General features: G+C 41.1%; 1 protein-coding gene across 7 annotated transcripts in view; it reads right to left on the reverse strand.

The window, feature by feature from the left end:
* Positions 1-2,982: 2,982 nt before the first annotated feature.
* Positions 2,983-25,057, reverse strand: part of RNF152 (ring finger protein 152) — a 69,071-nt gene continuing 46,996 nt past the window's right edge. For 6 of the 7 annotated variants that reach the window (XM_084888897.1, XM_084888899.1, XM_084888896.1 and 3 more), the window contains one exon: positions 2,983-11,016. In XM_084888897.1, coding sequence (XP_084745023.1) covers positions 10,254-10,991 — 738 coding nt within the window. In that variant the 5' untranslated portion in view covers positions 10,992-11,016 and the 3' untranslated portion in view covers positions 2,983-10,253. The remainder of the gene's footprint in view (positions 11,017-25,057) is intronic. The other variant, XR_014795422.1, reaches the window with a different exon arrangement.

Below are 25,057 nucleotides of genomic sequence, written 5' to 3' on the forward strand. Positions count from 1 at the left end.
AAAAAAAAAAGGCCGATAAAATAAATGAGACCTATGAGGATATGAAAAGGGATCAACTAGAAATGAAGAAAACATTGTCTGAAATAGAAAATATTACACAGAGTCCTAAAAACAGACTGGAAGATCGCAAGAATCAAGACAAAGATTTAGAACACAAAGAGCCAGAGGACACTCCTCTGCAGAAGCAAGAAAGCAAGAGAATCCAGAAAGTTGAAGATAGTGTAAGAAACCTCTGGGACAATTTCAAGCGAACCAACATCAGAATTATGGGGATCCCAGAAGAAGAGAGAGAGCAAAATACCGAAAGAATACTGGAAGAAATATTGACAGAAAACTTCCCCCACCTGGTGAAAGAATTAGACCTACAAGTCCAGGATGCGCACAGAACCCCAAACAAAAGGAATCCAAAGAGGACCACACCAAGACACATTGTAATTAAAATTCCAAGAGCAAAAGACAAAGAGAGAATATTAAAAGCAGCAAGAGAAAAGCAGGTAGTTACCTATAAAGGAGCACCGATACGATTGTCAGCTGATTTCTCAACAGAAACCATGCAGGCCAGATGGGAATGGCAAGAAATATTCAAGGTGATGAATAGCAAGAACCTACAGCCAAAAATACTCTACCCAGCAAAACTATCACTCAGAATTGAAGGCCAGATAAAGAGCTTCACAAATAAAAAAATTTAAAAAAGGAGTTCATCACCGCCAAACCAGAATTATATGAATTGCTGAAGGGGGTTATTTGGGAAGAGGAAGAAGATAAAGATAAAAATTATGAACAGCAAATACGTAACTATCAACAAGTGAAACTAAAAGTCAAAGGAATTAAAAAATCTGATGAACAATATTAACTTGTGAATATAATAGAATCAGAGGTATGGAAGGGGAGTGGACTGATGATTCTTGGGGAAAAGGGGAGTGGGAGTGGGGAAAGAGACTGAACAAAAACTGTACAGCTATGGATGAGGACAATGGGCAATGGGGAAAAGACAGAGGGTGGGGTGGGAACCTGGTGGAGGGGCACAATTGAGGGGGGGGGGAAGAGGAACACATTTGTAATAATCTGAACAATAAAAATTTATTAAATTTGAGAGAGAGAGAAAAAAAAAGAGAGAGAGAGAGAGAGTTAGGAACGGAATACACCAAACTATATGAACAAACAAGAAAGAAAAAATGGGGAAATGGTACATTTTCTGAAAAAATAAATAAATAAATAAATAAATGGTGTTGGGAACATTGGACAGATACATGCAAAAGAATGAAACTAGATCACGAACTTACACCATACACAAAAATAAACTCAAAATGGATACAGGACTTAAACATAAGACGGGAAACCATAAAAATATTACAGGCATCCACAGGAAGCAAAATCTCAGACATATGCCAAAAGAACTTCTTCACCGATACTGCCCCTAGGGCAATGGAAGCTAAAGAGAAAATAAACAAATGGGACTATATCAAAACAAAAAGCTTTTTTACAGCAAAAGAAACCATCAACAAAACAATAAGAAAGCCCACTATATGGGAGAACGTATTTGCAAATGTTATCACTGATAAAGGTTTAATCTCCAACATCTACAGACAGCTTATACAACTAATTAAAAGGAAAATGAATGATCCAATTAAAAAATGGGCAATGGACCTAAATAGAATATTTTCAAAAGAAGACAGAAGGAAGGCCAAGAGGCACAATAAAACATGCTCACTGTCACTAATTATCTGAGAGATGCAAATCAAAACAACAATGCGGTATCATCTCACACCTGTCAGAATGGCCAACATCAACAAATCAACAAATGACAAGTGTTGGAGAGGTTGCAGAGAAAAAGGAACCCCCGTGCACTGCTGGTGGGAATATAGACTGGTGCAACCACTGTGGTGAACAGTATGGAGTTTCTTCAAAAAACTGAAAATGGAACTCCCATTTGACCCAGTAATCCCACCCCTAGGAATATATCCCAAGAAACTAGAAACACCAATCAGAAAGGATATATGCACCCCTATGTTCATAGCAGCACAATCTACAATAGCCAGAATTTGGAAACAGCCTAGGTGCCCGTCAGCAGATGATTGGATCCAAAAACCATGGTATATCTACACAATGGAATACTATGCTGCCATAAAAAGAAGGAATTCTCATCATTTGCAGCAACCTGGATGGAATTGGAGAACATCATGCTGAGTGAAATAAGCCAGTCAATGAAAGAGAAATACCACATGACCTCACTCATTTATGGATAATAAAGAACATTATAAACTGATGAACCAAAAGATAGATATAGAGACAGTAAAGCAACAAGCAGACTGTCAAATTACAGTGGGGAGGGTAGGGAGATCTGGGGGAGATAAGAGATCAACCGAAGGACTTGTATACATGCATATAAGCATAACCAATGGACACAAAACTCTGGGGAGGGTGGGTATGTAGGGGGGGGGTGGCAATGGTAAAATATGTACACAGATAATAATTTAATAAAAAAAATAAAATAAAAACAAAAACAAAAATGCTTTCTAAAACACCACCCCATTGATGAAAACATTTATTGAAGAATACCTTTCCAGATTCAGAGCCCAGGCAAGGCACACTGCCTCTCATCTCACGTGCATAAAATTGTTCTCCACTCAGTATGAGATGTTCACTTGGGGCCATACATACAGAATGTCATTTCTAAAAGTGGAAGATAAAGGTAGGGCCACCAGAAGCTACACACACACACACACACACACACACACACACACACACACAAAATTTGCAAAAACATGCTTGGGCATACTCGTTACAAATGCATTCTTTGGCTTCTCAGAGAAGCCACTTGAAGGTCACCTCCACTTAAAATCCTTGGCTGGAGAGCTCCCTGTTGCTTTATCACCTCAATCTATTAAAATTCTAAGAATAGCTGATGACGAAAATTCCAGCTATATTTTTAAATCTCTGAGGGGTCAGGGGAGAAAAACCAACACATGAGTCTATTTGAAATCATTTTATGAATTTTAATCATAGCAAATGTGTTTTAACAGTAGTCATAAAATCAACATTACCACATATACAAAGGACAAGACACCAGTTTGGCATACAAAAATACCATATATTAAAATTGGGTTCGTTGGAAAAACGCAGGACTTGCTAAGACACCATCTACAACAGAGAAAGCAAGCAAGAATGCTTTCAAGACATTCAGATTTATAAACAGCAGCTTGATATCCCCCTTATGAAGTCAATATTTGGCAACATTTGGACAATATTTCCTACACAGCCCAGCAGCTCATTTATCTGTAGGGCGATTCAACCCTTTAAAAGAAAAGCTCCTAAAATAAATAATACACATAATTTTAAATGAAACATGTCAAGGACTTGAGTGAACAGCCTCTACTCAGCATTAATCTAGCCATTTGACTGGAGTATTAGTTATCCAGAAGCCCGAGAACCCACCAGTGGAATCATAATGGCAGGAACCCGTGGAGCAGCTGCATGGCTCATGTAGGGAGTTCATAACCACCCCATGCTGAAACCAGCCTCCCACCTGCAACTGTCAAGTGGGGCAAACAGGAACAAGTGATGGAAGAAAAAATATAATAAATGACAACAACCAGATAGAAACCGAATATTCTCGAAAGAGTCTTTCCAATAGTATCAACCTGTTCAAGTCAAGTTACATCCATAGGTACAGGCATTGCATTCCATGGCTAAGATGTGATTAGTGTTTGTCTATGACTCAGCAACCAACTCTAGAGCAGGCTCTGAAGTTGTCCAGGATGCTCACAATCCGTGTTCAATTTAAACATCCTGAATTGAATTTGGGAGATCACACTGGAATGGCCAATTGTGCTTGGCAATTATTTCCCAATTTCTTTCAGCTGAAACCTGCCATGACTGACCGCGAGCTCCTACACAATTTGTTTTGGAGCTATAATCCCATTACAGGTTTCCTTCCCTTTTATGCTAGTCAGATCTGTCCACCTTTTGCTCTAGACCCAAGGCCACATCTCCATCTCTCCCACATAGGATCTACTTCAGCTTTACCCCTCAGGTAGGAAAACCTGAATAGGAATTATCTGAAGCAAGTGTAAAATACCAGCTAATACACCCTCCCACTATTTAAACAGAGATGACATGTTAACTCCGTCCCCTTTAAGGGGCATTTGCCTCATCTATTTCCTTCCTCTTACAGTCGAGGCTCCTTCATCACCATCATATCAAAAAGCAAATGTCAAATTAAAAACTGAGCATACCTTTGGAAAACTCTTGGTAGAACAGCTCAATAACTCACACCCCAGGGAGGTTACAGAAGACTTTCACGTGGGCTGCTAGCCCTACATCCCACAGTGAGTTCAGAGTGGTGCTCTAGAACAGGAACGGCTATAGAAAACACTCCCAGAAAAAAAAACAAATAGAGTACATGCTGTTGCAAACTTCAAGAGACCCCTCAGTACTTTACCACAAATATTACTGACTGTCCCTAAAAAAGATCATAGTATGAATAGTATCAAAAACCTTAGGCTAGAATAATAAAGTCTAGTTAATGAGATGAGTGTTTTCAAGCACCACTACACCATAAGTGAGATATACATGGTGGGATATCCCAGGCAGTGAATCCTGAAAAAATAAAAAAAATAAATGTCATTGGCTCAACTGAGCAAGGAAACCTGTGCAGAAAAATCAGAGCCACATTCTAAGAGTTCAGGAAAAATAGGCTCTACCCAAGACCATTTGAGCAAAACCAAATAAGAAGTATTTTTGGAAGACAGAAATTAAATTCCCCACCTGCTTATGGTCTTCAATCATCAATAGATTTCCAAAAAAAATGTATGCAGAATCCACCCCTTCCTAGATTTGAAAAGTCTCAAGATTTTGGTTACATAGACATTCACAAAAGTGGATAGTTTGACGTAACGTATGTTGTCAATACGATTTACTAAGATATTGACATCTAAATTCAACATTGTATAACCCACAAATTGGAAACATGACAAACAACATTTTTACTCTTATTACCGTTAAATTGTGTATCTACATATATACCTATTACTTATATCTGAATCAATTGTCAGAAAAATCAATGGCTTAAATATCCACTTTTAAGAAGTGTTTCATGTTGAACAAAATTCAGCAACTAATCATCATCACTTTTGAAGTAGACTACTATTTTTAAAAGTTACCGAATTACCTTGACTATCTCACTCTTCGTTGGAGTTTGTTTTGGTAAGGAGTATTCTGTGGGAGATATTTTACTGAGAATGATGGAAATGGTAAGGAACAGCTCCTTTCTTCTAGGTCAAGGATGACAGAGTAACTGACTGATGACTCGTCTTGTGTGAAAACAAAATGCTGACGGATTAGCCGCAGCATTTTTCTCAGAGAAGAAATTCAAATCTTTTGCGTATCACTCCTCCAACAACTTTTGCACCTCTAACTTCCTTGTAAGTCTAAAGAAAAGCTATCATTTTGGCAAAAATAATTTTTAGTAACTTTCAAAAACAAGCTAAAAAGAGAATGGTCAATGCCCATTGATGAGTTATTTTGGGTGGGGCGGGGCAATCAAGGGGGCCCTGCTTCAAGTCTGCTAATTAGAAGCAAATGCATTTGGTTTACATTATATTCTAAAAATAATTAAAAACAGACTAAGCAATTTTTTTTTGACACAGCATAGGTTTTCAAATAAAGCTATGAGAACTTTTTAAATCAAAATCTAGAGTGGAATAATGTACTAGGCAGGAAGAGTCTAATATATATATATATATATATATATATATATATATATATATATATAATCTCAAACTGAGTTTTCTGCTTCCACTTACTCACTTAAAAAGCAATATTAGTCACTTCCATGGGTAATATTTTTAATGTTAAAAAAAAAAAGTGTCTTTGTGCCAGGCTGCAAATCTTCTATTCTTTCCATGATAACAAAAATAAAACGCAAGATCAAACAACATCAAATCTGAGCCTAAAAATAGTACCTATGTTTTAGTCTGGCAAATGAAAAATGATGCCCACAAATGCCCACACCACATACAATAATAAGCTGGAAGACTTCAAGGGCAAACAAAAACACTCTTATAAGCATGGTGATACATGCTTGCTCTTACCTCACACCTTACTAATGCAGCAGTGAAGTCTGGGTAAGATGCTGGAAGTGAAGAGAGATTTCATGAGGCTTTTTTCCCCCCCACTTAACATTTACTTTTTGGCCATAAGACCCGAAACACATTTTCATAGTTACAGGTCATGCATAACTTGCAAGTCGAATGTTTTACAGCTACGGTGCAACTACTATTTTTGGACAATAAATTCACATGCAGCAAATGATCCCAGAAAAGGGACTTCATAAAGCACTCTTTAAAGCTTCACTGGTCGTGCCTTGATTCAAAGTATCCAAGTAATAACCCCAAAGGGCAATCAATGAATTTTTACTATCATACTTGAGATCATATACTTTTAAATCCAGAAAGGTTTGTTTTTTAGCCAACTGCATGTCACTACTAAACCACAAACTGTCTTAACCTTACTCTGTTACTTTTAACACTGATGCTAGATACCACTGCACAACCATCCAGAATTGTGCTATCCAATGAGTTAGCCACTAACCAAATGAGTTACTAAATTTAAATAACTTAAACTTAAATACTAAAACACAAAATCCAATAATTCAGGAAACTAACCCCATTTCAACTGCCTATAGCCAATGTGGCTAGTGGCTACTGCATTGGACTGCATGGGCTACATAACATTTCCATCATCACAGAAAGTTCTACTGAGCAGTGCTAACCTAGAAGATCCCAAGGACTGCATCCCCATTGGTTTAACCTTCGAGGGATCTACTACTCAGTTGTGAGCAAGATTAAATTTAATTATACATTTAAAGAAAATACCTTAAAGCTTTCGGATCATAAAGTATGACTGGAACTAAGAAATGATTTGCCTTTACATCACAACTTATGCCCCAGGTTATAGTAAAAAAAAAAAAAAAAAAAAAAAAAAAGTTCCAAAGACAATGCTTTTTGATAGCCTACTTGGCTCTACTCAACATATTAAGCATTCTCTTGCTTATGTCAAGATCATTAATAAAGGTGAAAACTCATGCTTCTTATACATTACTATTTACACAACACTCGTCCTTTAGACAAAAGGGAAGGATGGAAGGAAACAAATGGCTTGCAATTTTAAAAATTCAAATGAGATGGTTTCTTTTAGACTTCTGTACTCATCCCCTAAATCAACTTTCCTTTCATTTCCCAGAGAGGTAGATGCTAACTAAAATGAATATCAGTATAGAAAGCTACACAGACACACACAAACATACACACACACACACACACACACACACACACACACACACCTTAAAGCAAGAGTTGAGCTAGTAAAGGGTATTCATCCACCCTGAAGTTCATGCATAGCAGTTGACAGGCCTAGGAAGAAGTGCAAAGTTCTTGTCTCCCTTTTGCTGCAGAATTCCAAGCAGCTCTGTCAGTCTGCGGGCCTCAATGGACTCACCTACAAATGAAGCCACTAGAGGTTGCTTTCAACTCTAACTTTCTGTGCTTACAGTTGTGACTTTTTCATTGATATGCAACTGTAGATTGTGGCCGATTGTGCCACTGGACTTTGGTCACATAGGGTAGTTAGTGTTATGGGTTAATGCCAGAAGAGGCCAGAGCAATGGGATGCCAAATACCATTAAAACATCAAGTCTATAAACATTCTATCTGGCAGGCTGACATCACACACACACACACACACACACACACACACACCCTAACAAACAGGTGCACAAGTAACTGTAGGCAGAATTCATTCAAACAGTGTGTTTTTGTTTTTGTTTTTGTCAGTAAGACTCACATAGAAAATTCTGCTTTGGGTAGTTATTGTTATCCTAGGTTGTAAAGTCAAGATCCTATCACAGAGCTGATTAACTTTGCACTGCTTCATTGCAGTCTAGCATCGGATTGTTTTTAAGTAACAGTTACGTTAATGCTAACTTGACTCAATATTTTTACACTAAGAAACACAGGGCACTGTACTGTCACATACTTTAGATTTAGAGTCTATATATAACCTACTTAACACATAGAAGTCTATCAAATACTACACTACACAGCTGATCATTTCTTACTGTACATAAACATATGCAGATATCAGTAACAAAATTAATTGGAATATGGCATGGCTTAAAATTGCAAGGGTAAAGTCCATTTGAAATGTAGTGTTCTTAATGCAACATTTCTGTGTTTTTGGTGTGTTATTTCCCCAAAAAAGAAATAGAAATTGGGTCAGATGTGCATTACAGCAGCCTGGTTCAGTTGGAGAAATAGACACTAACCCAACAGTATATTACGTTACATAATAGAGGATAGCATTCAGCTAATATGACACCTAAATTATTAATACCAAATAAATCCTAGATTTGTTGTATAATGCCCAATGGCTTGCACAATAAAATGGCATTTTAACCTAATATCTAGTTTGAGCTTTCAAATACATTTCCTAAGGGTCTTACGAAAAATTTGAAAGATTTGAAAAGCCCGAGTTCATTTTTTTTTTTTTTAATTGAATCCTCACACCAATGAGCAGTGTTGGCTCTGGATTCTAATCATTATATTGTCATTTTATCTCTCCTAATTTCCACCCCTTTAATGTGCATATTTTGTGCTGCTTGAAGGTCTTAGTTAGCATATAAGTAAATTAAATAGTCTCCAACTTGGAGGGTTCTTTCCAGCTTTGCTTTTTTGGAACCAGTCACTGCTTATCTTCCTCTCCCCTATTTTCATGGATTCAATGGAACATAAACATATATATTTAGGAGAGGAGTCCTTGTCACGTATCACTTGCTTCAGGAATGTCATAAAAGAAATTAGAAGAGGACTGTAAAGCTCACAGCTATTTCCACACGCCACACACCCAGCATAGGAATTCGTCATTTCATCTAGCAAATCTCTTAAGAGTTTAGGATGAACTGGTCCATTTAAATTGACAATGTGAGTTGTAGGTTTATCTCACCACTTTTTTCAATGAAAACACATTCCCAGATACAAGAGATACTCTTACTTACACAACAAAAGGAAACTGGAATTCAGAATGATTCAACTCTCATGGGACAATAATTAATCTCTTTCAAAAAATAACCGTGGACTGTCTATTAACATGCCAGTCCAGGTTTATCACCGGTTAACAACACCCGTGACTATTACAATATCCCCAAACTGGGAGAAAAGACAGAAGGTTCTGTTACTCTCCGTTTGTGCCTCACAACTCGACTGCACAGAAGAGGAGCAGGTGTTGGAAGTGACGAGTGTGTGACTCCTCACTGGGTGGGTCCCAGTGCCCAGGAGGTAGGTGGCACCATTTCAGACCCTGCACTCATTCATGCCTACTGAGTCTCACTACCAAGATTCTTCTGAAAAGATTCAATACCCGAGGTAAACCAAATTGCACACACATATAAATACACAATATTTACATTGAAAATTCTTATTTTGTGAGATGGCTTGAGAAAAATTGGCATATAGTTTTCCTGTGGGATTAGGCATTTCTCATCATTACTCAGTTTATGGCTCCCCCGTTGAGCTTTCCACTTAATAAACACAACATCGAGCTCTAATTACAAGGGAAGAAAAATGAAGGAACACGACAAACAAAACACAACACATTGGAAACACTTGTTCCAATAGTTTCTTCAAAAAGCGACGGTCCGCTTAACTTGGCTTAATTCGGGCGCCATGTAGTATAAAAAAAAGCCTTAGCAACTAAGTGAAGACTGGGTTTCATCTGTCAAAGGAAAGAAATCAGCACTGCGAGTTGTCACTGCACTGGTCATGGATTCATTCTCAGGTTGGATTCTACTTGTACACACATAGCATCTTGGTTTTCATCTACCACATTTAGAGAAGATCACACCGTAAGCACTTGCACAGTTCGACATCTAAGTAGACGAGGTCTATCTCACCACGAGACTTTGGGGGGAAAAATCATTAAGTTACAGTCCATTTAATAAATGACTAAGAGGATGCATGCAATCGTCTTCGAAGCTGCTGCCACCGCCATCTATGCTCAGAGCGACCCGTCTGGCATCTGGCCGAGACCTCCCCTTCCGCCCCCTCCGTGTCCGTCTCGGGTTCATCAAGTGGCAGCCCCGGAGGCCAGCGCTGGGCACCAAAGGATCAGCGTCGCCCCCACCTTCTCACCGGAGTCCCATCATCAACACCTGCTCCACCCCGAGGTGGCGCCCGCCAGCCCCGGCCCCGCGGCCCGCTTCAGCCACAGGATATCACAGTGAAGCGCTTGGAGATGCAGGACATGTTGTGCAGCACGATGCCCAGCAGGAAGACCAGGACGCAGGCCACCAGGATCACAGTGCACACCCCGGACCAGGTGGAGCTCTTCACCGCGCCCCGCCGGTCGGGCTCCTCCTCCGCCGCCTCCGGGGGAGCCCCGCCTTGCAGAGGCTGCTGCTCCGCGGGGATGGTCACCACCGTGACCGGCTTCTGCTGGCTCCCGGGCAGCAGGCGGCAGCCCATGCTTCCGGGCAGCAGCGCGCGCTCCTTGGGGATGGGGAGGGGCAGCATGTAGCACCCGTTGCTGGGGAGTTTGATGAAGACCGGGGTGTGCTCGGAGGCGTGCGGGATAGCGATCACGGCGAGGACCTCGGGGTCGTCGGGGAGCTGGGACACGGTGAAGCCCGGGGGCAGCTTGGTGATGCCTCGGCACCAGGGGCACCTCACGTCCTTCTGGCTCGTCCTCATCTGCTGAAGGCACACCGAGCAGCAGGTGTGCTTGCAGTCCAGCAGCTTGGGCCTTCGCCGGGGGCTGTAATAGTTGAAACAGATCTGACACTCCAGCAAGGAATCTTGGGAGAGCGTCTCCATCGTGGACGGGGGAACAGGGAGGTCAAGGCCACAGGGAAGAAGCTTGCTCTCAGAGGCCACTGCTCCGGCACCTGTCTGCTCTGAGGCTTCCCAACGTGGTGCGGTGATCGGGGAGCTCACTGGCATCGAGCATGCTCAGGTGGGTTCATTTCTGAAGAAGACAAAAAATTCAGACAAAGTTAGCCACTTCAAACAAGCTGGGAGAGCAACATATCTGATGGATTTACGCCACTGCTCAAACGTCCTGACACTAGGTCAGGAGCTTAAAACTGCCCCACCTGTGAGGCTGTAGGATTCCCGTAATGTCCAGTGGCCGGTGAATGGCTTGTCATGGCAAATACTTTGCTTGTTTCTAAAGGCACGGATGACTCTGGGGTGGATGGGTACACAGTGCCCCCATATTTCATAAAGGGGGGAGACTGTTTGTTTTGTATATTTCAGTGGACCTGAAATATACGGTGGATTTCAGTGGGTTATTCTTCTAATACATCAGAGAAACTCTCTTGCTTCCACTAAGTTTGCAGCATTTTCTAAAAGAAAATTTCTTTCCTTCGATCTTCTGACCTTCTTTCGCTGACTCTCCTCATCATCCTGTGGGTACTCATTGCCAAACCAGGCAACTTTACAACCTAGGAACTTTGTGTAACTAAGTTGCCACTTTCAGTGGGTTAGGCCTGTTCCTCCCTCATAAGTCATTGGAATGATGCAAAGAACACACGCAGGCATCTGTTATCTTTTCCACCAAGTTCTTTGAACCATGGTAGTTCTTGTTCATTGGTTTCAAAAGAGACAAAAACAAAACAAGACACAAAATCTAAGACACAACAACCAAAACCACCGGCAGCAATGACCCTTCAGGCAGCCGGGTCACAAAGGCACACGGGACCACGAATATTTTTCAGGCAGTTCTATTCATTTCGCTCCTACTTAGGCTTGTACCAAGAAACATGACCACAAGCAAAGACTATTAATGAACTGATCCTAACCAAGTATTATATAGTGAAAGGTTGTCAGAAGACTGGCAGGCAGGCTTCACCATTTAAAAAAAAAAAAAAAAAAAAAAAAAGGAGCACAGTGTTGTCCTCTTGGAAGGCACCAGCAGCAGGGTCACTGGGTAACACTTAACTGGGAATGAAGGAACCCCTTAATGCTCTGGTGGTGGTGATAAAGGCTGCCCAACTCCATTTCCTACTGAAAGCATCCAAATTATGTGTCTCTGGGTAGAGCCATGACTCTGAAAGGAACTACTCAACCACTATTGTAGAAATAATTGCTACTCCTGGAAGTCCACCCACACACAGAGGCAGGAACGATATAGAAAAGCTCTTTCATGTTTTTCTTAAAAAGTGAACCTTCTTTTTCTTTTCTTTAAAATATATTTTTATTGATTATAGAGAAGAAGGGAGAGGGAGAGAGAGATAGAAACATCAATGATGAGAGAAAATCATTGATAGACTGCCTCCTGCACATCCCTTACTGGGGATCAAGCCTGCAACCCAGGCATGTGCTCTTGACAGAAATTGAACCTGGGACCCTTTAGTCCGCAGGCCGGTGCTCTATCCACTGAGCCAAATCAGCTATGGTGAACCTTCTTTTTCTAACTTCCTCTATGAAATAATCACTGATAAAAATTAAAAGTGATGCCCCGAATGGGTGTCTCAGTTGATTGGAGCTTCATCCTGTACATCAAAAGGTGGTGAGTTCGATCCCTGGTCGGGGCATGTATGAAAGCAATGGATATATATCAAAATCAACAGAAATGTGTCCTCAGGTGAGGATTAAAAAAAAAATTACCAGTGACAATCAAGAGAGTGACATATTTTAAAAATAGTTTAGCTGTAGTAAGACCCCATACATTACATTATTAAAAGTAAAATATAGCAATACAGCATTTAGCAAGATCATATAATAATAAACTATCCATCTACTGATTCAAGAAATATTTATTGAATAATTAACATTCACTAAGAGTAGAACTTATTTAACATGTTATGTGGCATATATGTTAATCAGCTAGATGGGGGGAATCCTTTCATAATGTATACATTTACCAAATCACCACACTGTAAATATCTTATAATTGTATTTGTCAATTATGTCTCAATAAAGCTGAAAAAATAAAAAAGAATATCTATCACGCACAAATCCAGCTTCTGTAGGATATTAAGAAGAATCAGCCCCAAAACCAACACTTAAGCAATTTAAAGTTATGTATATCTTTTTCTCTTCCATTCATTTATTCATTCAAATTTTCATTGAATATCTACCATGTTTCAAGCACGATGGTATTTGTTTTTGTTCCTTGTAGCTAAGACCTTGTCACTGCCCGTAAGAAGCTCCCAGCCTGAAAGGACTCCGCAGTTAGAAACACAAAGTGCCGTGTGACATACAGGAACTGGAGGAATCGGGATGGCTCAGTGACAAGTCTGGATTATGGAGAGGATTTAGACATGTAAAATCAGAGGGCAGGTCCTCTTCAGGTCAGCATCAGCCGGAGCAAAGGAAAGGAGGTGAACAACCACAGAATTATTTCTATATAGCAGGTGTGACACTGACTAGGGGATTTTTTTTCTAACAAGACTAACTTAAAGATCCCATCTCTAAGAGTTTTATAGTTTTAGCTCTTACATTGAGGTTTTTGATACAGATACCTGTTAAGAAACAGAGTGCTCACAGAACCTGCAAGCACCCTCCCACACGCCCAGGCAGGGACAGCAAGTCCTACAGGAAGGGAAGAGATAAGCATAGCCAGGCACGTGTCAAGGGCATGTACTTCGATGAGGCTGCTTCCTCACTGGCCAAGCAGGGAGGATGGAGTTGTGGCTGAAGGTCAAGTGAGTTCAGAGTCCACATACTGCCAGGCAGTGAGGGACATAGTGCCAGTTCTGACTGTCCCTGCTACGCTGTGTGTGACCTGCCCAGAGGCACTTCGGGCTCTCAAAGAACTGCCTTTTCAAACAGATTGGGAGGAATGAGCGTTCCCCTTGGCCCTGCCCCAAGACCTGACATACCTTCCCCCCCCCACCCCAACAAAACCAACACGCAATTTTACTCATGAATTTATGTTCCGAGTAATGTTCACTTAATTGCTGTTAAGCCTCCTTCAAATTAGATTATACTACTCAAATTTCCAACTCCATCCAAGTAAGCTCTAACCCTTACCATACAGGCTGAACACAAAAGCAGAACAGTGACACAGCTCTGTTCTCAACAACTCAAGCCACTTTGACAGCAGCCTCTCTGATTTATTCACCGATTTGATCTCTATTAAGCCAGCCTGTATTGCATTCCAGTTTACTTTCTGAAGCATAACTAGTAATGATGATGATTAGTTAGGTGAAGAGAAGAACATTTATGAGACTATGGACCGAAGCTAATGATGAATCATTCTTCCTCCCTTTCACCATACACTGAAAAGATGTGAGTCAATATAGAACAAAGAGAATGGAAACCAGGACATTAGCTAGAAAAGAAAACTCCGAGTTCATAGTCAAAGACACACACACCAGTGACTGCTTTAAAAGCCCGTGTTTGGCAAAATGGGATGCCCATATACTCATTAAATTTAAAAGGAAAGAATACCTTGCTGGAATATATAAGAACAAGTATACACTGAAATATATTGGAACAATGACTAAATGTCACACAATTTATTTTGAAAGATCCCACGAAAAGGGATGGCATTCTCAAAATAATTATGGCTTATAAGATAGAACTTATTCTATATAATAAAAGAGGGGTATGCAAATTAACCATCACTCCACTGCCCCACAAGCCACTCCCACCAACCAATCAGGAATGAGTATGCAAATCAAACTAACCAAGATGGCTGTGGCCACAGAGTGAGCAGGCTTGGGTTTTCCCAGCAATGGAGGAAGCCAAGCTTTTCACACACCCTGGCTGGCTCAGGCCTCCACTAAAGGCTACAAAGTTTCAATTATAGAAGATAAATAAATCCCAGATACCAGGGCCTCCGCTTGGGTTGCTGGGGGCTGTGGCCAGCCTACAAACCACCACAACCCCTCCCCCAGGCTGCCCCATGCCCCAAGGGAACCCCCACCCTGATACGAATGGAGATGTATTTACATGGGAGAGGAGTGATTTGGGGGGAAAGCTATCAAAACCCACAAGGGTCTTATTGCTGCTACTGTTTGGGGCAGTAGATATCTGGCACTTTATAACATTACATATTTTCACAAAATAATTTTTTAAAATATTTTTAATTGACTTTTAGATAGAGAGAAACATCAATGTGAGAATGAAACAGATTAGCTGCTGCCTCCTGGATGCCCCCTACCAGGGACTGAGTCCACAACCTTGGCATGTGCCCTGACCAAGAAAAAGCCAGCAACCTTTTGGTGCATGGGATGACACCCAACCAACTGAGCCACACCAGCCAGGGCTAAAATTTCTTCCTTAAAAATAAATAAACAACAACAACAACAAAACAAAGAACTCTGTAATTTTAAGCATCTTTATAAAAGGTGTGGATATGACTTTAGGGACTGGTTAAATCACAAAAGTCTCCAACACTGAATTTTTATAATCTCTATTGCTTTTAGAAGTCCAGGCATTGGGGGGGGGGGGGGGGGGAGCCAATGAAGCCAATGAAATAAATAATCCAGAGAGTTCTACCCTTATAATCTTTGACTCCTATACTCTTTCAAAGACTCTTCATATATCCTGATTTAGCTTTGCAACTGCGGCATTCATTATGGAGCCTCAGAACTGTTGCAAAAACTGATATTGATTACGCCTGTCTGACCTTGAATTGTTCCATTTGACGATCTAAATGAGGACCTTAAATTCAATGGTTGTGTTGAAAAAAAAATCTCAGTCAGAGATGAAACTAGACATTCTACTATTTTTCTTATACTATTAAAACAACATGTTTTTCTGATGCGGGCCATTTTCTTGATCAATTGCCCCAACTCTTCTTAATTCTTCGAGAAAATATAAATATTTGAAATGGGTTTAGACAAAATAATTACAATTCCATTTAACTTGTTATTTCAGCTGGCAAGATCACTTAGTTATATAAGACATTAGTAAACACTCGGGTTAGTGGCAAGAAAGGGAATGGCTTGGTAGGGATAGATGTCACTGACTTTTGGTCCTCTGGTAGCACAGAGCAGTCCGTTCAGGGCACAACTGCCTAATCCATTTTGAGCACAATCGGTTTAACTACTGTCTTTGTGTTAATGGAGAAGACAGCAAATTCGGACACACCTCAAATGAGAATTCCATTGGCTCAGTCTCTAATATTTGCACTGTTTTCTCCTGGTTGGCTGTATTTGATGGTGCAAAGAATCCAGAAAGTGAAAATTGTCCTAAAAGTCTTGAATGGCCATAGGGGATGGGGCAGGGGATGGTGACGGTGCTAGAGGCAGATCGGCCCAAGTGGGACAGAGAGATCATTGATGAAACAGACAGAGAGCAACAGATAGGTCAGAATGCCAAGATCAACGGGGACTTACCATGCTACTAAAGGACTGGCCAAGTGGATCTGACCACAGTGTAGGTGCCATACCTGCCTATCTGCATGTGCTGATTCTGCTGCTGCAAAAATACAGCCCAAAGGCAGCTTAAACAAAACCACAGTCTCCAGAAATGTATTTACTCAGGAGTATTTCATTGAGTTGAGTCAGGAAAAAGGATAAATGAATTTGAATCATCCCCAGTATAGTGATGTGCATTTAAAAATCAAAGAATATTAGAATGAAGACATTTCAAGGAATTAAAGATAAATTTCAGTATTGTTGAGTGATGATAACCACTTTTTTTGTTGTTGGTTTGTTTGTTTTAATATCTATCAAGTAATTATTACTATTAGGGAACAGGAAATGAGAATTTTAGCTCTATTTCCACCTTTAGGTATATAGGTTACCTTAAACAAATCAGCTCTCTGTGCACCACTGTGTCCTCATCTGTGAGGGCACTGGACTAGGTGATCCCTAGAGTGCCATCTAGTAAAAATAATCTATGACTTCAGTAACTGCTAAACACACTCCTGGGTTTCTGACAGCAAGACAAGAGCTGTCAGACTGATTGTTCTATACTTATTATACCTGATAGGTAATTTGTAAATAATCTCTGTTAATGATCTCAAAATGCATAATGACATGAGTTACTGAGCATCTAAGTAAATGGGAGGCAACTTACATTAGACTTCCTTATGCTTTTGGTTTAATGAATGAGTCTAACTAGCACTAACACCTTAACAAAAAACAGCCACAAGTTTGATGGTAGCAACCATCAAAAGAACAACTATTTTATGTCTAATCAACAATCTTCCCAGATCAAGTAAGATATGCCTATACCTAAACTTGCTACTAGGTGAAGGCAGTTCCAACCCTCCCTTGGAAAAAGGCCTGCGTGGCTACCCAGCTTCTACGGAGGCCAAGGTTAACATGGGCATTACTCAGACACACTGCTTCACCTTCACTTGCTCCAGTCACCCAGTGACAGCGAATAAAAAGTTGTGGACAGTCATGAAAGCAGGGAAGAGATATAAAAGACTGTCAGGGGATCCGGTGGCTCCCTGGAGAGAAGGGATGATAAAAGATACCATCAGACAGACAAACAGGCAGAACAAAGGGAAAATGATCAATTGCCCCAACTCTTCGAATTATGAGCAGAGCTGAAAGAACTAACGAGTCAAGCACAGAAGTAAAGCCAAAGAAATGGAGAACAAATAAAAATGCTAAGTCTTCCCAATATAGTTGGGCATCCCCTAGGGCCATGGTCCGAAAACTGCAACACACGTGCCACATGAGGCTCTTTGGCCCCTTGAATGTGGCTCGTCCACAAAATACCACGGCCAGGGCGAGTCTATTATGAAGAAGTGGCGTTAGGAGAAATTTAAGTTTAAAAAATTTAGCTCTCAAAAGAAATTTCAATCATTGAACTGTTGATATTTGACTCTGTTGACTAATGAGTTTGCCGACCACTGCCCTAGGGCAAAACATGATGTGGGAGGAAACCAATATTTACTGGGAACCTACCAAGGTGCTAAACATTGCTCAAGGTACTGGGGAACTCAAAGGCAAACAAGTATCTGACCCCAAGGGGCCTGGATGTGCCACCTGAAGGAAGATCATGTACAGGGAACCATTGGGAAGGAGAAAGGCAGACAGAGCACTGAGGGAGACTCTTCATCAGGTGATCAAATATTTTCAATTGGCCCTGCAGAGGGCTTAGAACCACTAAGCAAAGCACAGTCTAATGAGCCAGACTCTAATGAGTCTGTTAGAGCCGGAAAGGGTATTGGAACCCAAGGAGCTCACAAGCTAGCCCTCTGTTACTTCCACTGCAGAGACACTGGAGAGCAAGAAAGGACACCCACAATTTCTTTATTTGATTAAGCATCACATCTGACCTATGTCAGCACCAACCTAGGCAACAATGGGGCCCTGAGCCTCAAGGTGGTAGCTCAGGGCAGACTAAAGACAGCCCAGTGCACGGGCTGCACATGAAGTCCTTGTTGGCTGGAAGGGTTTGGGAGCCTGGCACTGTGAGACTCTCCTAGTAGGCAAGCTCCTTGGGGAGCAGATCTCTCTCTGCAGCTCCTCTCCCTGGCCCTGCCCTGCTTCTCCGAAGGCCCAAACTTCCAATGTAAATATTGAATTTTCATAATACATAGTCCCCACCACAGATTCCAGCGCAAACTGAAACCTTAAGGCAATTCGTTTTCAAATGTTTTCCTGTTACATCTTACCTATGTCAGGGACCCACAGCCTTTTCTGTAAAGGGGCAAGCAAGAAGAATTTTAGGCTTTTAGGCTTCACAGACACTTTTGCCATCAAAATGTGCACGCAGTCCTAGATAACAGACAACATGTCAAAGATCAGGCAAGGCAGCCGAAACTGGTTTGGCTCAGTGGTAGAGTGATGGTCTGCGGACTGAAAGGTCCCAGGTTCGATTCCGGTCAAGGGCATGTACATTGGTTGCGGGCACATCCCCGGTGGGGGTTGTGCTGGAGGCAGCTGGTTGATGTTTCTCTCTCATCGACATTTCTAGTTCTCTATCTCTCTCCCTTCCTCCTCTCTGTAAAAATATCAATAAACTATATTAAAAAAAAAAAGATCAGGCAAGGCTACATTCCTTTACAAAAACAGGTCATCATTTGCTGATCCCAGAACTATGTGATTTCTCATCAGCCCTGCCCTTAATCCCCTAAATTCCGTATATTACTCTGGAGACACCAATGCTCAAATTAACGTATTGCTCTAACATGAATCATCTCACCTGAATTTCCTGTCAAGCAACAGAATGCAAAACATTTTCATAGTTACTTAAGGGAAATACCAGATTTACAGATGCAACATCTTTTCCGGTGACCACTTCCAGACAACTGGAGGAAAAAGAGCTGAGCGAAGCACATGAAAACACACCATTGTTTGCCTGTCCCACCAACAGCAAGTACTAAGACCATTAGTAAGAAATACACACAGCCAGGACCAGTTTGGCTCAGTGGATAGAGCGTCGACCTGCGGACTGAAAGGTCCCAGGTTCGATTCCGGGCAAGGGCATGTACCTTGGTTGCGGGCACATCCCCAGTAGGGGGTGTGCAAGAGGCAGCTGATCGATGATTCCCTCTCATCGATGTTTCTAACTCTTTATCCTTCTCTCTTCCTCTCTATGAAAAATCAATAAAAAATATATTAAAAAAAAAAAAAAGAAAGAAATACACACAGAGTTGCAAACTTTCCTTCACACTTAGAAATACAGATCTAGCCCTAGCTGGTTTTGCTCAGTGGATAGAGTGTTGGCCTGCTGATTGAAGGGTCCCAGGTTCGATTCTGGTTAAAGCCACGTACCTTGGTTGGTTGCTGGCTCGATCCCTAGTCCTGGCTGGGGTACAGCAGGGAGGCAATCAATTGATGTATAGTTTTTACATTGATGTTTTTCTCTGTGTGTCTCTCCCTCTCCCCTCCACTCTTTCTAAAATCAATGGAAAAATATCTTTGAATGAGGATCAACAAAAGAAAATAAAAAGAAAAAAACCCCATATAGATCTATTTCTTTATGGCAGCTCATTATGACAGCTCCAAGTGAAAGGCAACCCTCAGTTGGAACTTCAGAAACCTGATGATCCTCTGAACTTTGGATACCACTCCCATGTCCATTTGCATAGTTATGGCAGCCACAAAGCAGCTGAACAATTTTAGATTTGGCAGGTTAATCTCCACTCTACCCAGCAGCCAGCACCTTCTGGTGGCTCACCTTCACCCAGAAGGGACATTGGGTAAAGTCCCCCCACACAGGAAGCATCCCTTCAAAGTGCCTCTGAACATTTTTTTTTTCTTATGATTTCTTCAGATTACCCAGAGAACATTCTATATTAAACACTTGAAAAGAATGGTACATTAAAAACCTGGTAAGTTTTATAGATATTTCCTTAAATAAGTCTATTCGAAAGCCATTCATAAGATCGTTCTCTTTGAGCAGAGTGTTTATTGCTGCAATCTCCCTCCCTCCCCTCAATATCCATAATTCATCGCAGGAGCTGAGCCTCCAACTGAAGTTGCAAAGATTTCCTACAGGCATCGGTACTGAAATTACACGCTGTGGGGAGTCAGCTGTCAGTCTGCTCATTACTTCGGGGGTTTTTTCTCCCTCCCAGCTGCAGTAACTCAATGAGGGTTGATTTTCCATTTAGGCAAGGTAAAGTGGTAAAGAAAAAAAGGACAAAACTCCAGACTCGATATTGAACAGTGCTGCAACTAAATGCCACCAGTCATTAATCCGTCTTTCTAAACACATAATAAATCCCAAAGATTTCCCCTCTTGCTTCTACTTAAGTTAACTTTGAGATAAAATTCATCAACTATACAGTTTCCATCTTTAAGTTTGTTTGTGTATTTAAAACACTACCTATGGGTTTTGGCTTAGGGCTGTGATTTTAGAAATAAGGTGTTCATTCAACTTCACCTTCATTTCCCAGAGAAAACACTAGTATAACAAACCCTACCACGAATGCATTTGTACAAATATGTACTGAGTACAAGGCACTATTCTAGGTTTGGGGGAATCTATAGATAAAACGATGGGGCCCTTCCCCAGCAAAGACAGTCATGCCAATAACGGGGGCACTATGAAATCTGAGTTTAAGATGGGGATCATATCGACATGGAAGACGCCATAGGCCTGTCTGGAGACCCCAGGATAGATTTTTCAGGAAAAGGTGGTATTATTTTAACTTCAAGGATGAGGACATGCATATGCAAAAGCACAGAGGCCTAGAGGAGGAAAAGGTGGTATTATTTTAACTTCAAGGATGAGGACATGCAAATGCAAAAGCACAGAGGCCTAGACGAGGCAGAGCGACTGAGTGTGAGTAGGCAGGGACCAGACCCTGGAATCTCCAGCAAGTGACTCAAATATCATTGAGTGATAGCAACAGCACCTGCCTCATAGGCTGTTCGGAGTAAAGTGCATTAACATACGTATAGCACTTAGAACAGTACCTGGCTGTTCCTGGTATGATGGGTGAGGTAGGAAAGAGAAGGCCAGTCTGCATGCCATGCAAGGCAGTGGGGTTGGAGCCATTCTGACTCGGCAACCAATGAAGCAGACAGTCCTTCCCTCCACAATCCGACCCCAACCAATGAAGCAGACAGTCCTTCCCTCCACAATCCGAGCCCAGGGAAGAAGCAGGAGGCTAAAACATGGCCTCGGGCCTTGTTCCAAAGCAAGACTGGAGGGAACAGCAGGGCCCCAAATCTGAAATGGCACTTCCTCCACCTTCTGGTCCTAATGAACAGAGCAGCTGTCCCTGCAGGCTGGGAAAGGCCAGGTCACTGGGTGGCCACAGGGGTAGACAGCAAAACCTGACCCCCAGGAGGGCAGATAAGTCTGGGAGGGAGAGAGAAAAGATAGGAGGGGGGTTGGGGAGGAGGAAGGATGCAAAACAAAATGCTTTCCCCTCCTCCTTCCATCCACAGAGAGGGTACTGAGCACTGAGGCTCCGGGAGAGGACAGAAGCACTACTTCTTATCTGGTGAGAAGAGGTGGGAAACCAAGGAATAGAAGAGGGGCCCCTCCCCTTCCCACTGTGCATGCTTTAGACTGAACCCCGTAAGGAGTAGGACCTGTCAATCATACCTGTATTATCAGTATTTTTTTAAAAACCATTTTAACCATATGAAAGTGTACAATTCAGTGGCAGTAAGTACATTCATCCTGTTGTAAACATCATCGCCATTTCCAGAATTTTTTTACCTTTCCAACAGAAACTCTGGGCCCATTAAACATGTAAATCCCCACTTCCCTCCTCCCTCTAGCCTCCATTCTGCTTTCTGTCTCTATGAACTTGCCTAGTCTGGGTACCTCCTATCAGTGGGATCAGGTAATAATTATTCTTCTGTGACTGGCCTAGTTGCTAAATGTTTGCAGGGTTCATCCACGTTGAAGAATGAATCAGAATGTCATCTTTTTTTATGGCTGAGTAATATTTCCAATTTGCATAATTTTTAAAGCCTTACCCAAGAATATGTTTTTATTGATTTTAGAGAGGACAGGAGAAAGAGAAACATTAACCAATTGCCCTCCCCACAACTTACAGACTCCAACTGGGTTCAAACCCACAAACTAGATATGTGCCCTGATCAGGGATAGAACCGGAATCCTTTTGGTGTACAGGACAATGCTCCAACCAGCTGAGCCACCAGCCAGGGCCCATTGTGCATTATTTTTAAAAGCTCCTCTGGCAGCAGAACAGAGAACAATTGGCAAGGGGTTTGACTGAAAGTGGGGGGATGGGCAAAGCTAAGAATGAAGCAGTAGGGATGGAGGGAGGGGAAGGAGTGGGGACCAAATGAAGAAAGAGGACTAGATCTGTAGGTTCCCAGTTCAGGCAGCTGGACAGAGGTAGCATGTGTGAGGAGTGCTGCTCTGAAGCAACTCCTCAAGGGGTCTGAAGATCACAGGTGGTCAAACACTCACAACCTTGACATTGCCTACCTCTGGAAGTCCTGACTTATATGTGAAATTTAGATAACTACTTGGGAAACTAGCTTTACCACATAATTTTATTTACATGAAGTTATATGTACCAATCAAGTATTACACAACAAAGTAGATATTTTTTTTTTTTAATAAACATGTTTTATTGATTTTTTACAGAGAGGAAGAGAGAGGGATAGAGAGTTAGAAACATCAATCAGCTGCCTCCTGCACACCTCCTCCTGGGGATGTGCCGGCAACTAAGGTACATGCCCTTGACTGGAATTGAACCTGGGACCTTTCAGTCCGCAGGCCAACACTATCCACTGAGCCAAACTGGTTTCAGCCAAAAAAGATATTTTAATCAATAGGCCTTCTGGAAAAAAACAGGGGAGGGGAAGAGACTGAGGCACAAATGTTTACAGAATTTTAATGGTGTTTAAATTCTTCACATCTATGAAGTTATAGTAAGACTTGTAGGCAGTTCTGTGGAGCCGTGCTAGAGCCGTTTATTAGGTCATCCCATTGTCAAATGACACTATCTCCCGGTCCACAGCCATTTCTTACCTTGTAAATTCCTTTCTCTCTTGTAAATACACAGCTGGCAACTGGCATCACAGAATCAATGTGGGGAAATGCTAGATTCACCCTCTTTCCCTTTGTTCCTAATTCACTGTGAGTTCCTTCCTCCTCTAAAAACTGACTCATCTTTACAGATTAATGAAGCTGTGTGCAGGGTAGATAGCACATAGTGGGCACTTCCATTCAATGACACCTGGATAAAAGTGCAAGCCTGCCACTCACTCTCTTAGCACCTCAAGAACAAGCATGTTCAGTCCAAGGAGCCCAAAACTGAAAGGTGAGGTTATAAATGATCCAAATATTTTACTAATCCTCACCTTGGGTATGTTTGTTTATTTTAATATATATATATTTTATTTCAGAGAGGAAGGGAGATGGAGGGAGAGATAGAACCACCAACGATGAGAGAGAATCATGGATTGGCTGCTTCCTGCATGCTCCACACTGGGGATTGAGTCCACAACCTGGGCATGTGCCCTGACCGGGAATCGAACTGTGACTTCCTGGCTCATAGTTTGACTTTCAACCACTGAACCAGGACAGCCGGGCTTTGTTGATTTTTTAGAAAGAGAAAGGAAGAGAAAGAGAGAAACATCAAACATCGATCAATTGTCTCCCAGAACATGCCCCAACCAGGATCAAATATAAAACCTGGGTATGTGCCCTGACCGGGAATTGAACCTGCTACCTTTTGGTGTATAGGATGATACTCCAACCAACTGAGCAACACCGGCCAGGGCTGATCAAATTTTTTATATCCAAGACTATGCATAAGTATTTAAGCTGCAAGAGAAAAAAACTGGGCAATTCAGGACACAATGCTCACCCCTATTCCCACCATGTTCCCTTGGAGCAAAAAACACTATAAAAATACAATCTTTAAGTCCAACAGAGAGCAATGATTCATTTTATTAAAGAACTTCACATGTAAATGTTTTCTATTAAAAATAAGTTCTCTTGTTACATGTTGAAGCTTAAAGGTTTCATCATCCAATAAAAAACAATTTACCTCCAAAACATTTTATTTAATAGTTATGTAACCTTTTAGAATATAAATACATATTCTAATATAGCACTGTGGGATATATGTGTCATGACCTATAAGCATATTTATATATGTAGGCCACATAAAATCCTATTCATTTTTTTAACTAAAAGGAAGACAATTCCTAAGACTTAACCTTGTTTTGTTATGGAGTTATGGTAATTATTCTTCATAATATTAAATATATTCAATTATAGGGAAAGTGAAACATTTAAGTCATATTTTTCAACAATTGAGAGTCACTTAAACATCAGACAAGAATCAAACAATAAATGCAAAATGAGTGAAACAATAAATTGTTGTCTCTCCCTCTCTCTCAAATAAATAAATAAAAATTTTTAAAAAAATTCACTGATATTTACCAGCAGAGAAAATAGCCATTCCTTTGCTCTGTGCACATTCTAGCACTTTTCATAGAGACATAGCAAGAATAGGAATAAAAGAACAAATATAGATTTAAATGAAAATAGATTTTTCTCAAAGCACTAACTGATGTAGGTCACAGGAATCAGATTAAATTGGTTTATTGAGATAGCCAGTCCATTTCAGAAAATAATTCTCTAATGCTCTTAGTTATTGAGTAACTTAAAGCAAGGTCAAATTTAACCTACTTTAAAAG

This window comes from Pipistrellus hanaki, assembly GCF_964339955.1.
Source record: "Pipistrellus hanaki genome assembly, chromosome: 6".
NCBI lineage: Eukaryota > Metazoa > Chordata > Mammalia > Chiroptera > Vespertilionidae > Pipistrellus > Pipistrellus hanaki.